Genomic DNA, 14,152 nt, shown 5'->3' with positions numbered 1-14,152 from the left:
GTAGTGTGAGAGGGGCAGCAAGAGGACAGAGCAAATTGTGGATTGGCAAAATGTGAAGAATGTCCAAACTTCAAATTAGCTATTGCTGGGCCTGTACTGAAAATGGCAGTAGGGAATGGCAGACTGCTATGACTTGCTTTCTCTGGGTTTTGAGGGCTGAAATTTATGCAGACAAACTTTTTATAAAAAGTTGCTTTGATTATTTTGTATTAATAGTATGAGGTGCTAACAGAAATAGTGAAGGAACTTTGTATTTTTAGATAACATTTATATCTGTTTTTATCCTCTACATAAGAGATGTAGGCAGAAACTCAACTGAATGTTAACCTGCAAAATTAATTTTATACTACTAACTACTTCGGATTGTTGCATCTCTTCTTTTTTCTTTTATTAGCAAAACCAAATAGGAAGTTGACATTTCTATACCTGGCCAACGATGTCATTCAGAACAGCAAAAGGAAAGGACCAGAATTTACAAAAGACTTTGCACCAGTTATAGTTGAGGCCTTTAAGCATGTTTCAAGGTACAGTAAACTGTAATGTGAGCATTATTGTCATCTTAACTATTATCATGCAAACAAAAAAGCCTGCGTGAGGCATTTTCCTTCCAGAACACTTCATTTGTTCTGTCTGGCTCAGCAATGCTCATGCACCCTAATTAAAGAAAGCACCCTATCCTAGATCTGAAATCTATTTTTTTTTCCAATTTCTTGCACCTCTTAGTTTAAAAGCTCCTTTGATCTTGAATAAATGTCAGTCTTCTTTAGGCATATATGTGGTGCTGGAACACTTTTTAATAGTGCGAGTGCTGAAAGCCAACCCCCTTACCCCTATCTGTTCCCCCCTCTCCCTCCTCCCCCACCCCCCAGCTGGGACCGGGAGTAGGGCTGTGTCTCTGGGATGGGGGGGACCCGGCAGGGGTAAGTGGCTGGAGGCTGGGGCTGGCAGCCAGGAGCCCGGGCGCAGGAGGGCCAGAAGGTGGGATCCCGCATAAAACCTAGGGTTGCTGCAGCACCCCTGGCCCCCCACACCCTCGTTCCCGTGCCTGTGTATGCACCTTGATCAGAATAAAGTTTATTAACCTGATCATCTTTTCACATTGGAAGACTGTTGGTTGTGTTTGTCTTTTGTGTTAGGTTGAGGGTAAATATTTTTTTTTCATTCATTCAACTTTTATGTTACAATTCCCTATTCCTTAATGATACAGATCTAGCATATGATTTCTCTGGATTCTCTGCACCTTGAAGTCTTTAAACCATGATTTGAGGACTTCATTAGCTCAGACATAAGTTAGGGGTTTGTTACAGGAGTTGGTGGGTGAGATTCCGTGGCCTGCATTGTATAGGTCAGACTAGATGATCATAATGGGCCCTTCTGACCTTAGTCTCTGATTCTATTTAGCACTTAAACTATTAAGTATATCTGTAGATGAATCTTTCGCATCTTCTTATGTAATAAGACTTAATTGTAAAAAATGAAATGTTAATTAATAGAATAAGGGTAAAACTGATCTGTCATGTTTTGCTACGTTTAAATGCACTATGAAGCATTCAGTGGTTGAAGTAGGTTGGTGGGCTAGTAGACTTGGCCTTTATTTCAATGTGACATATTGTGAGGTGGCTTTGAACAAGTCAAAACCTCCTTTACCCTTTCTGCAAAATGAGGATCTTCCTCAGAGAGATGTTGGGAGCTTTAATTCTTTGATATTTGTAAAATACTTCAGATCCTTGGATGCAAGATTATACAGTGCTGAATTGTTTATTAATGGGTTGTACTACTTCCATTTTTATTGGTGATTTTACTGTTTCCCCCACAGTGAGTCTGATGAGAGTTGTAAGAAACACCTTGGCCGTGTGCTCTCTATTTGGGAAGAAAGGTCTGTTTATGAAAATGAGGTATTAGAACAACTTAGGCAAGCTTTGTGTAAGTATTCTGTGTGCATGAGTGTTTCAGTCTCTCGAAATAAATGTATTGTTTCCTGAACTGATTTTTAGGTCTCTACTTTGACTTTTAGATGGTGACAGAAAGGCCAGGAAGCGCACATTTGAACAGATAAAAGTTGATGAAAATAACTGTTCGGCACAAAGTTCTCCAAGTGACCCTCCACAGGTAGAAGTCTCTTGTGTTCATAAACTTCTATCATTTTGTAAGGTTTGGGATATATTTTAAAAAAACCCAAACCCTTCAGTCACTGAGTAATACAGAGCCAACTCTGCATTGTAATGAGTCCCATTTTAAGGGCCAAATTAACACTCAAAGCTAGAACATTGAGTAAAGGTGGCTGTATGCAACTTTTATTCTTCCCCCAATCCTTGGATTATCATGAGCAAAACAGCCCCTGCTGTAACTTGGGGAAGCCCCAGTGCTGCTATCAACTATGCTGGCTAAAGAGACCTCCCATAGGGAAGGACAGCTGTGCACTCCAACTCTACTTCAGGCTTACATTAGCGTGGTTCATAGGTATCAAGTGGGTTATATCAAATTTATGCTTGCAGAGGCTTCCGCCATGCTGATGGAATCTTTATTGCCCTCTTTGGAGCTAGTTTATGGCTTTGTGGCTCTCCAGTGATATAAAGGAACCTCTCTGGGGCAGAGGTACTGGCCCTTAAAGCATTATTATAAGTAAATCTCTTAAATTTTGGGGGGAGGTGGAGGATTAATTGAAGATTTACGATTCCTTTAATTTTTATTGTACAATACTCGTTACAACAATCTTTTGTGTACTTTTCACTTTCAGGGGTCTTGAAATATCTTTTTGTTACAATACTTCTATATCTTGGCTACAAACTACATCAGTATCTTAGCATTTTATAGTTTTAGCAAATCTAACCTTTTTAAAAAACATTTTTAAATTGTAGTATTTAAATATATTTTTAAAGTACAAAAAAGGTTTGGCTTTCAAAGTTAATAGTGAAGAAATAAACATAAGGTAGGACTATTGTAAATGTAAAATATTGATTATACAATTGTATCGAATTATGATCCATAATACAATATTTAACAGTTTATTTTACTCTGTATGCTAGGACTTTCATAATTTACATACTTGTCACTATGTTGTGCTTTAGAGACTAACAAATTTATTTGAGCATAAGCTTTCGTGAGCTACAGCTCACTTCATCGGATGCATGAAGTGAGCTGTAGCTCACGAAAGCTTATGCTCAAATAAATTTTAGTCTCTAAGGTGCCACAAGTACTCCTTTTTCTTTTTGCGAATACAGACTAACACGGTTGCTAGTCTGAAATATGTTGTGCTTATGGCTTTTTGTTATGTCATTTTCTCTTCCCAGAGGGTTTTTAGTTACAACTGGGAATGCCAGAACAGTAAAGTGTGTGTGGTTTGTTTTTTTTAAGAACAGGACTTGAGATAATCAAAATTTAGTACATCTTATTGCAGCAAATTTATTTGTACTATTTTGATTTAAGTTCAACTTCATGAATATGCTACCATTGAAATTACTGTTGTGCTTTTATGGTATGATGTGCCTACCAGGAAAAGTTAAGCAAGGAGTAATTTAATATGTTACACTTAATATAAACAATTTAAAAGTACAGAGTAAAAATGAAGAATACCCCTGGGTAGTCATTACCAATAAACCTTGTACTTCATATTTAAAAGTTGTCCTACTGAAAGAATTAAAGAAAAATAAGACCCTTTTGAGAGGTCTTAAAATTTGGAACATTGCAGTGTTGCTCCATGGGGAATTGATTAAAGATGTGATGTTGACATTTTACCTCTTTGGGGTCAGGGAGGGAAGATGTTGGTAATGCTGACTTTGGCAAAGTAGTTTTTGACTGACACTGTCAAATCGCATCCCATAAACTCATTGTGAAATGATGTTGACGTTATTGTGTGTCAGGATTTGATGACTAGACCAGTTCTAAGGCTGTGTGCTTTTTCAGACTACAGATCTTATTAGAGCATTACAAGAACTAGAAAATGCAGCCTCTGGGGATGCAGCAGTTCATCAGAGGATAGCTTCATTGCCGGTAGAGGTCCAAGATGTGTCCTTACTAGACAGAATAACAGGTGAGAGATGGGGATGCAGTAACTGAAGTGTTAGCATGAGAGAGCCTGACAAGATTTTGTAATGTACTGCTATTTTTTTCTTTGCTTGTCTTTTAGATAAGGAATCTGGAGAACAGCTTTCCAAGATGGTAGATGATGCTTGTATGGTACTGGCGGATTACAATGGCAGGTTGGCAGCTGAAATAGATGATAGAAAACAGTTAACTCGAATGTTATCAGACTTTCTGCGGTGTCAAAAAGAAGTCCTTGCAGAAAAAGAGCATAAGTTGGAAGTGCGTAATATTTTGTTCAGTTAATCCATGTTCTTCATGAAAATAATTTTGATATGTTATAAATGTTTAGTTGGTTTAAACTTTCTCTCAAAGGTAAATATTAGATTCCCACTTCTAGCACATGACTAGCAGGAATTTCCTAGCTTCAAAACTCTAAAACCATTAAGCCACTTCCACATTAGGTGGTATGTTGAGGGAAAGTTCTCCCTCTATATCTAGCTCACTTCCTTTTTTTTACCGCTGATATTGAAAAAGCTCTTTTGGTTATTGTTTTACGCTTGGTCTTCACCGAAAAGCTATATTGGTGTAGTTACTTTGGTTGGGGTGTTTTAAAAAAACTAACACACGCTGTTGACTGGCGTAGCTATGCCAACAAAAGCTCTGGTATAAACGCAGCTATGTCAATAGATGGTTCTACTGTTGTAGCCTTCAATGGTTGCTTTTTCTAAGCTTTGTTCACAGCTTCTTTTTTGGGGGGGCTTACCTAAGTTTAACAGAGCTTTCTTATCTGCATTGTTCAAACAAAATCATTTGCCATATGGGATCTGGGAGCTTAACTCTTCACCCAGCTAATCTTGTTTGATTTTTCTGTTCTGAAATAAGCTTTCATTATTGCTTAAATTTTTAAGGTATCAATCACTGTAGTACTGAATTACTACATTACATAGTTTAATGATGTATCATAATTTCATATAAAGAGCCATGTTTTCCTCCCATCTCTCAGAAGTGTATAATGTTTTTGGAAAAAATGTCCAGAGTTGTCTAACTGTTTTGAGGTGCCCCAGCTGTCCAAAGATGTTTTAAGGTGGATTGTGAGTTAGCTAATTGTGTGATCTACATCCAAGTGCTGCTGCAAGTGCTCTCGTCCCAGAGTAACCTTTGTTGGACTGACCAAAAGCTTGCATTCAGCCCTGCAAGTTAACATGAAAGATTAAAAAGGACAAGTCTTAAAGTGCTTCAGAATCTAGCACAGCTGTCATAACTTCCAATGCTACCTACTTTGACTCGAGGTCCAATAAGATTGGCCGTACAGTTTTTCTTCAGCACCTCCTATGAAGCCAAGTTCCCATCTTATCCTGAGTGAGTTGAGGTTTTGACATAGAGGATCTGATACATCCTTAAAAGTTCTCTATGCTTTCTCTCAGTGCAGATCAAGGTCTGCAGCTGGAGATGCCACTCAACTCCAAAAGTTAACTGTGTTTGTCTTAGACTTCTGTCTTTGACTTGCCTGTGACTGACTTAGGCCTTCTGATACTCAGTCCCTAACATGGGGGTGGCTGAGTCAGACCCCTGGGTCCTATCCACAACTTGACTTGTCCAGCCTGATGAATCTCTTGGGATTTGACTGTGGCTTTATTAGTGTTGTATGACCTATAATTTCTGGCAATCTAAAACTTTGTCTCGAACTTGAAAGTTCCAGTGGTCAAGCAGCAGTTGGTATCTTGGTATCTGTGCCCCATATATTAAGACACTTGATGTTCTTGCTGTCTGGGAATGATTCTGTCTCAGCTAGAAGTGGTCATTCTGGATCTGACAAATGCTTATGTGCATATAGCAAGACATGCATATAGTACTGTATGTGTCCAATTTTTTTATACCGGAACAGTGCTTCCAATTCACTGCTATCTTCTAGGCTGCTCTTGGACCAGCATGAATTTATAAAAATACCTAACCATTGCAACTATATATCCAAGAAGATGGGAGTAAATATTTTCACCTCTTTAGATGATTGATTTATGAAGGATGTCTTGTGGAAGAACTGAAAGAAGTTGTCTGCAAGTCCCAGCTTGGCTTTAAGGGACCATTGGGAGCAAAGGGACCCTGTTTGACACAGCTTGTATTAGTTTGCAGTGTTTTGGACTTATATGGCGGGGAAGGATTTAACAAAAGACTAGTTATCAAGACCCAAGCTGGAAATCTCAGCTCTTAGGGTGCCAATAGTATTCATGGTATCCATGACATACTTTTACTTGAGAACCTCAGTATACATTGAAGGATCAGTGAACAAAAAAAACCCTCTTCATCCAAATCTGAGGACAAACACCCATCATGCTGCTGTTGATTTGGTGGGGTCCTAAGACACATTTCCCACATGACTACTTTATCTGACATGGAAGAGCACTACTGCAATTAGGCCATGCTGCTATATAATAGACCCTAGAGATGGACCCATTCACCAGAGAGTCATGAGAATTTTTCGTGCGGACACACTAGAGAGACTCACCACACCCTTTAAGTAGTGGCTTGTTGCCCCACAAAATGCATTCGGACTATATTTGTGAATACAGACCTTTTGTTTTGTTGGGAAATACCTTGGCTATCAAAAGGAATGGGAAGAAGCATGCAAAGGTCTTGACCAAACTCCGACAGATCTTAACAGTCTTCATAGATAACATTGGGTGATTCCATTAGATTGTACATCTTGCCACATTTGATCTCGCAGAACCAGGGAATTTCTGCATCCCAATCTAAGGTCTCATTCTGTCGTTATGGCTCCTGACAAAGTAAAGCTTGGGTAGCTGTGTTAAGTCCTTGTAATTGTTCGAGAGTCTTCCTGAACTTTTAACTTTAAATGCCAATGATATTTGGTCTGGTGTGAGCAAGTTTCTTTTGCCTGGTCTCATGCAAAATATCTTCTTTAATTATAGACTGAGTTTGCAAGTTTATACACTTCTGTTTTTCTTTACACACAAGTAAAAGGTAGCCCACTTTTTGTTCAGTTGCTATAGTAATCTTTCTCGATAAATTGCTCTTAAAAGTCCCTGGTTTCACAGGATGTTCAGTTTGTAAAGACTTTTTTTGAGCCACTGACTATATATAAACTCAAACTTCTTATGGAAAAAATTGTGGGCCAAGATTTTTTTAAAAAAATAGCAGTCTAAAGTTACTCTTGTATCCTCATTCAGACACTTAAAGAAGAGGCCTGAGTTTCAAAAAGGATCATCATCCAACATCTGTTGATTTCAGGGGAGCTGCTGGCTGCTAAGCAATTCTTAAAATAATCAAGCAACATATTTAGGTGCCTGAGTACACATTTATGTGATAGGTAAAGATGTTTTCAGGAGAACTTGTATGTATGGCTAGGTGACTGACTGAATTTCTTCTTGTTTCTCAGTAATTCTCTGTTGCCAAGGTGTAGTTAGAATATGCATGTTATCTGTAGTCAGCTTCCAATCAGTTCCTGTCGAAGAGCTTTGTGATGCAGCTGCACAGAGTTTCTGCATGTGCTTATAAAGCACTGTTGCTCGGACTTCGCTTTGCATCTTGAGTTTGGATTTGTTATAATTGTCTAAAAGGACTTGTTTCCAAGCTTATAGATCCTCAGGTAAGTATGTATGTTTGAGATGTTTCTAGAACTGGGTTTGTTTAGATTTTACCCTTCAAACTTAAGGGTGGTTTGTTTTTTTTGTATCGTCACCATTATGAGGCTTTGAAATTTGACAGTTGTATTTTGCTTTTTGTAGCCAGTTATTGCTACTGCACAATCTTTTGATTAAAAATCCTGAAGCTTGTAATCTTTAGAAGGAGATGATTTGTAAAATATGTAGTAAAAACTTACCTATCTCTTGCTTACAGAAAGTACATTTATAACATCACCTTTCTTGAAGAGTTTTGGGGTATTATGTTTTATATAATTTCCACTTGGTTACTTGCAAAAGGATTTGACATGTAAAAAGAATAAGGGACTATATTCATAGCAAGAATGAATGCATGCAATCTGCTGCTGAAGTGGTTTGATAGCATTAGAATTTGAAAGTCTGGGGAATTCCTGCTAGCCATAAACTGGAATATAGGCTTAAATGTATGGATCGCTTATCTTTTGAAGAGAATTACAGGTAAGTTTCTTTCTTAAGAACAATATAGCCTTGTTTTGTATGAGTATATCTACCTTTTCTAAATAATGGGATTTATAATAGGTATTTCTCTAAATTAACAGCTTGTTAAAATCAAGGTACGGTATGCATCAAATTTAAAACTTGATGAATGAATTTTGACAACTGGTAAGTTTATATTGGTCATGTGTATTTGTATCAGAAGTTAACCCAGTTGTTTAAGGTGACTGTCATAACACCACTATAGGTAAGTAGTGTTGTTTATAGCTTTAAGTATGATTTTTTTAACATCTATCTAGCTTCTGTTGCAGGTGGTGGACATGGACGTATCTCCTAATGATGTCACCATCCATTAGTACACACATCCTGCTAAAAATAAATATCAAAATCAAAATCCTGTATACTGTCTCGTTTTTGAAAGTTGAAAAGATATTATTTTAGTAACTGCTTATATCAAAATGTGCTCTTTGCCTTTTCACTGATACTTTCCATTGTTTCACAAACCACAACATGTCTTTTATACCTGAAGCAGAAAATAAGTTTGTTCTCCCTGGAGATTAGAAGCTGCAGATTTTAATCTGCTAGAATGAAATATGCAGCAGTTGTGAAACTAACATTCAAGCATTTTCAATAAATTCAACATCTTAAAGCCCTTGGTCTTGTTAAAAACACTTAATGTGGAAACCTTAACCAGAGAAGTCAACTGTTTGACTTGTAGTGAAGTTGTCATTTCAACAAAAAAGCTGTGCAAGTAATGCCATTATTTTTTACTGCCAATAACTTGGGCGTGTTAGGTTACATCCCAGTGAGATGTGATACAACTTGCAGCATGTCCTTCACATGTACAATAGCGAATTTTCTCTCTTGCTGTTTTGATAGCATAGACATCATGTATTTCAAGGCCCTACTCTGTATTCCCCTTACAACAAACACACACTCTTCCTCTCCCTTCCTCTTCTGCAGGAAGTCATTTTGCAGAACATTCAGAAACTAGTGACTACTGCTATTTATTTTTCCCCAAGAAACGTTTTTCTTAGAACTAAACACAAGATGGGATATAGGTTAATCTGCTGACTCAGTCAATGCAGCTTAAGCTGAATCATTTTTTATGGTTGTGCATAGTATAAAGTTATACCACAAGTTGTATATAACTTTTTAGTAGCATTGTGGCCTAATTCTAGAAAATCTGTAAAACTGTTTATCAAATGGATTTTGGGATTGCTGCAAACAAATCCATGGTGAAGGCTGTGGGTGACAGAAATGAAAAGGCTTGACAAAAACAAAAAATAACAATCTTCATTGCCCAAATTTACAAACCACTGCATTCGGATGTTTGTGGGGTAAATCCCTCCTAAATTTTACTTCAGGACTGCTCCGAATATCTTTTAGTTTGATGTGGTAATATGTAAATGAGAGACCCTGATATTGCTAGTAGTCATTGTGTACTAAATGCTCCAGTTTCATTAACTTATCATAGCATCAGTGTTACCTCCTTGAATTTGGAATGGCTAACAGAATGTTCCCACTTTCTAATAATTGAGGAATAAACAAAAAAAGTTAAAATGGCCTTTGATCAGCTTTTTCATAAATCCAGTAGCAGCCCTTTTTAGCCTGTACCTATTAAAAAAAAAAAAAAAAATTCACTCACCCTAATCTGAAGCTTAGTTTAGTATTCTGTCATTGTTTTGCCCCATGAGAATATGGGCTTGTAAGAGGTGTACATTTATTTTATCGGGGGCCCTTGTGTAAAAGTGATTACCCTTAAGCATATGAGTAGCTTGGAACATGGTGCCCTGTATAGACAGCTACAAAAGTGCCAGAGTCATGAAACAATAGTAATTTTTATACTGCTTCAGATAATGTAGTTGTGCCTATGGCATGATTGGTGTGTAACTCTTCTGAAAACACTTGTTGAAAAACCTTAGAAATTTCAACAATTGTTTTTGAATATTAGCTGATATGTTTTCAATAACTGGTCACAACTACTTCCAAGATACTGCCTATCCTGTAGTGTAGACAGAGCTGTTATGCTATTAGATGTGCGTGCAGTTGTGTAAGCCTCTGCACTCAACTGTTTTCTTTCACATGGGCAAATTTGTGTATAAACTGATAAATCTAAAACTATAGCTGTTTTTTACTGATTCAGGAATCCCATGACTTTTCTCACTTCTACATATGAATATTTACAAGATAGCATAGTATTTCTTGGTTGCTGGGAGTTGAGGTGTGTGGTGCAGGGCCAGGGAAAGTTTTCCTTTTTTGCCTGTTCCCCCAGATACAAAATAAGATGAGCAAAATTGAGATCCCAATAGAGAATATTGGGGGATTAAAGGGAATTAAATATGAAAGTTCTAGGTAGTCAGTGAATCCATAATAGCAATTTTGGTGTCGTTCTTTTAACATATTCAGGCTCAAATAGTTATAGGTCATAGATTAAACAAATTACCAACAGTGGAGACTGTTGTGTAAATAGGCATTTCCTTCTCTAAAATAAGTATTTAGAATAGTTCACATCTTGTTTATGGATCTCAGGCTTCTAGTTCATTGTAGCCTCTGAGTTTTCTTTAGTGTTTGCTTTAAAAAGAACTTTCTTATCACAAAATAGCAGTTGTATGTGGTCTGTGAAGAGGCATAATATGACTTCATCAGTTTCTCCCTTGCCTAATTGACAGTGATTAGATCTGTAATCCTTTAACTGCTTTAGTAGGAAAGTGAATTTTGAATGGTCCACTGTTTTAAAAGATGTTTCAAATCAAGACTCAAATCACTAAATTTAAAGAGGTGGTTTTTTTTTCTGTTTGAGAAGCATGACTTTTGGGGAGGCTCCTGATTTTTAACCACTTCCATTTAGTTGAGGCTTCTATTCAAGTTGCTCTTCTCTTGCATTAGACAAGATTTTATGTTCAGGGCCAGCCTTGTATTCCTCATTTTCTATATTTGTCCTGATTATATTAATAAAATACCTCTGCATAGGCATTCCCGTTTTTAATCCTGATCTGTCTCATGGACAGGCATGTCTGTTGCCATGACTTCTATGCCTTCTAGAAGCCCTTAGTAAATAATTTAAAATCAACTTGTCTGTAAACAAGAATTCTCTTCCCAAAAGGATGTTCTTCACTGCCTTATTCATTTGGATGTTATGTGGAAGCAGCAAAACATCTGAAGGCACTTCATAATGTGTAGAATCAATGAAATGGTGCCACCTTTTGAAAGAGAGGCATCTGTAAGCAATCTGCGCTACAATATCATTAGTCAGACCGTTTCTGGTGCAGAACTTTCCTAGCTCCAATTTGTGTGGGTTAGAAATAAGATTATAATAAAAGTGACACTAAAAATCTTCACCTCTCTATTTAAGACATCAAGGAGCACTTGCCTCTATATACAGAATAATTCCCTTCTCTACAGAATTCACTTAAGTTCAGATTTTTATTTATTTGTAAATGTGAACTCAATGTAATACTTGTCCTGTGTTTATATCAGTTGTAGTGGTTCTGGGATCAAACCTTTTATTTCATTTCTGTTGTGTGAGCAACAATAGTAGCTACACGGCTGGTGTCTCTGCCTTGTCAATAGGACAGATTTTTTTGGTTGGTTGGTTGGTAAACTATAGTAGGACCTGGAAGATACACTGGGCACAGACATAACTAAGTCATTTTATCACTTTTCTGATTATCTGTACACTTGAAATAGGCCAGGGATTCATGTGTTCAGGGCCTCCGACCTGAACTATTGAAATCTCTACCTGGGTCTGGATACAAAATTTGTGAAGAAATTCTATAATGCAGAGAGACCTATCTGCTGAGCTAAAAACAGAATATATGCCGTCGTCTCTACCCCTCCCTTTCCCCCCCAACTACAGGGAGGTTTTTAGTTCTTTAAAAGTGAATTGTTCTCTTTCTTGTGCTCCTTTATGGTAATAGCTGCATTCAATTATTTTAAATTAATTCTACCTTTTTCACTGGCAAGATCAGGTCTTTAATTTAAACCTCTTCCTTGGAAGACTTCAGTATTTTTTTTTTTTGATGGACTAGACTGAAACTAGACCTTCAGTTCTCCAAACCCTAGAGAATGATGGTCCAGTGGTTAGAGCATTTGCCGGGGACACAGGAGACACAGGTTTAATTCAGTGCGCTACTACAGTTGTCTCGTGTGACCGTGGGCAAACTACTTAAGTTCTCTGCCTCAGTTCCCCATCTGTAACATGGGGATAATGGTGCTTCACTGTCTCACTGGGTTGTTGAGGGTAAATGGGTCCTATATTACCCTTCCATATTTATATCATGAAGGGTTAATCAGTTGTTAGAATCCAACAGCAAAAGGTTTCTTACCATGACTTATAACCATCTATACCACTTTCTCCTCATGTCTCAAACATGCTTATAAAATCTATTAATCATTTGTTTACCCTTTATAAACAACTTATAAATTGAACCTTGGCACAGGTATGAAGTATAATCAATAAGCATATTCAAATGACTGAGTTCCTCAGATACTATGATGCTGTGGGCCATCAGTATATAAAACCCTCAACCGAAAACGCATTAGACTAGGCTTCAGCCTTTTGTGATTTGCCAGTCCCAGACCTTCAGCAAAAATAGGGTCTGATATTTCTAATATTTAAGTGGTAAAAATGAAGCCAGCTTTAGAATGGAAGGATGGGCTGGGGCCTAAAACACAGGACTTGAATATACAGAGACATGGGTTTAAATCCTAGCTTTAATACAGTCATCCTTTGAGCGCTCTGGTAAGTTATTGTGCTGTCTGAGGGTATGTCTATACTGCAATCAAGGGGCATGATTTGAAGCTGAGTAGACAGACTTAAGCTAGCTTTAATAACGGACTGGCATGGGTGTTTGAGCAGTGAAACCATGACAATGCATGCTTCAGGGCAGGCTAGCTGCCTGAGTAATTACTTCAGGTTCTGGATGGATTTGCATCGCATGTGCTGCTGTGGCTTCACTGCTCCAGTACCTGAATAGCTAGATTAAATCTAGCTCAAGTATGTCTATTTGAGCTGTAGTCACACCCATGATTGCAGTAGACATATCATACACCTGATTCTTCTCTCTAAAAAAAGGATAAATTTCTACTGTAATTAATTAATCATTGGTGAAATATTAGAATTCTTAGGTTGAAAGTAAAAAGTATTACCAGAAAGGAGTAGTATAGGGTAAATCCCCCACAATTTTATTTCTTTGCAGTTCACATTTTTAAAGAAACCTCCTTTAGCTGTTTAAATTTGATTCTACCATTATCTGTAGTCACATCTGAACTTTTACATTGTGGCTTGACTATAGCCTGTAGGTAAAGTACCTTAGTGTATTTTAAATAGGTTCACATTCTTCTATCATCTGCACTAGATTGGGATGCTTATACTAATCTATTTAAAGGTGCCTCAGTACTAAAACTAAATGAGGGTAGTGGTCTCTTACGTATCTGAGACCTGCTACTGCTGTTGTGTGAGGCTTTTAAACAGATTATTCCTGGCTGCTGTAAGCCAAAAGCTTGAGATCCCTAAACCAAAGTGAGTGGATCTATCTCATACATCTTCAGAAGAACAACATTTTCAGGTATGTAATGTAATGGATTATTTTTGTTTATACTTTGAAAACTGAAGTGATTCCCATTGCAAACTTCAGTGACAATTTTTTTTTTCTTGGAAGGAGTTGAAATATATGAGGACTTCCTTTTTGCTTGCATTACTCAGCTGCACTCACTGGTTAGTCAAAATAAGCAATAATAATGTAAACTGGGTTGAGAGAAAATGGGAAACTGCAATTTAATGTTCTAATTACAATCTGAAGAGCAAGTTTTAACTATATAAAATTATTCTTGCATGCTAAGATCACTATCACTTTGAGTAAACATTTCGCTCATTCATAAAGAAAACATCAAATGTGAGTGCTTAGTTTAGGTTCTGCATCTAGAATCTAATTTTTGTTGAAAATGGTGCTTCGGCAGATCTGCTCTGTTTTGGGCAGATCTGCTAACTAATGAAAAAAAATGGCCTCATTTTA

At 37.3% G+C, this 14,152-nt stretch overlaps 1 protein-coding gene across 7 annotated transcripts in view; it reads left to right on the top strand.

Moving 5' to 3' along the window:
* The window catches only part of RPRD1A (regulation of nuclear pre-mRNA domain containing 1A), a 68,784-nt gene that overhangs the window by 23,165 nt on the left and 31,467 nt on the right, over positions 1 to 14,152 (top strand). For 5 of the 7 annotated variants that reach the window (XM_038389515.2, XM_038389510.2, XM_038389517.2 and 2 more), the window contains 5 exons: positions 395 to 524; positions 1,817 to 1,923; positions 2,015 to 2,109; positions 3,904 to 4,030; positions 4,127 to 4,302. In XM_038389515.2, the coding sequence (XP_038245443.1) occupies positions 395 to 524; positions 1,817 to 1,923; positions 2,015 to 2,109; positions 3,904 to 4,030; positions 4,127 to 4,302 (635 nt within the window). Of the gene's footprint in view, positions 1 to 394; positions 525 to 1,816; positions 1,924 to 2,014; positions 2,110 to 3,903; positions 4,031 to 4,126; positions 4,303 to 8,446; positions 8,530 to 14,152 lie in introns of those variants that run through there. The other 2 variants (XM_038389512.2, XM_038389516.2) reach the window with 1 other exon arrangement.

The sequence above is a fragment of the Dermochelys coriacea genome, chromosome 2, assembly GCF_009764565.3.
Source record: "Dermochelys coriacea isolate rDerCor1 chromosome 2, rDerCor1.pri.v4, whole genome shotgun sequence".
NCBI lineage: Eukaryota > Metazoa > Chordata > Testudines > Dermochelyidae > Dermochelys > Dermochelys coriacea.
This window is presented reverse-complemented; position numbering and strand designations above follow the sequence as displayed.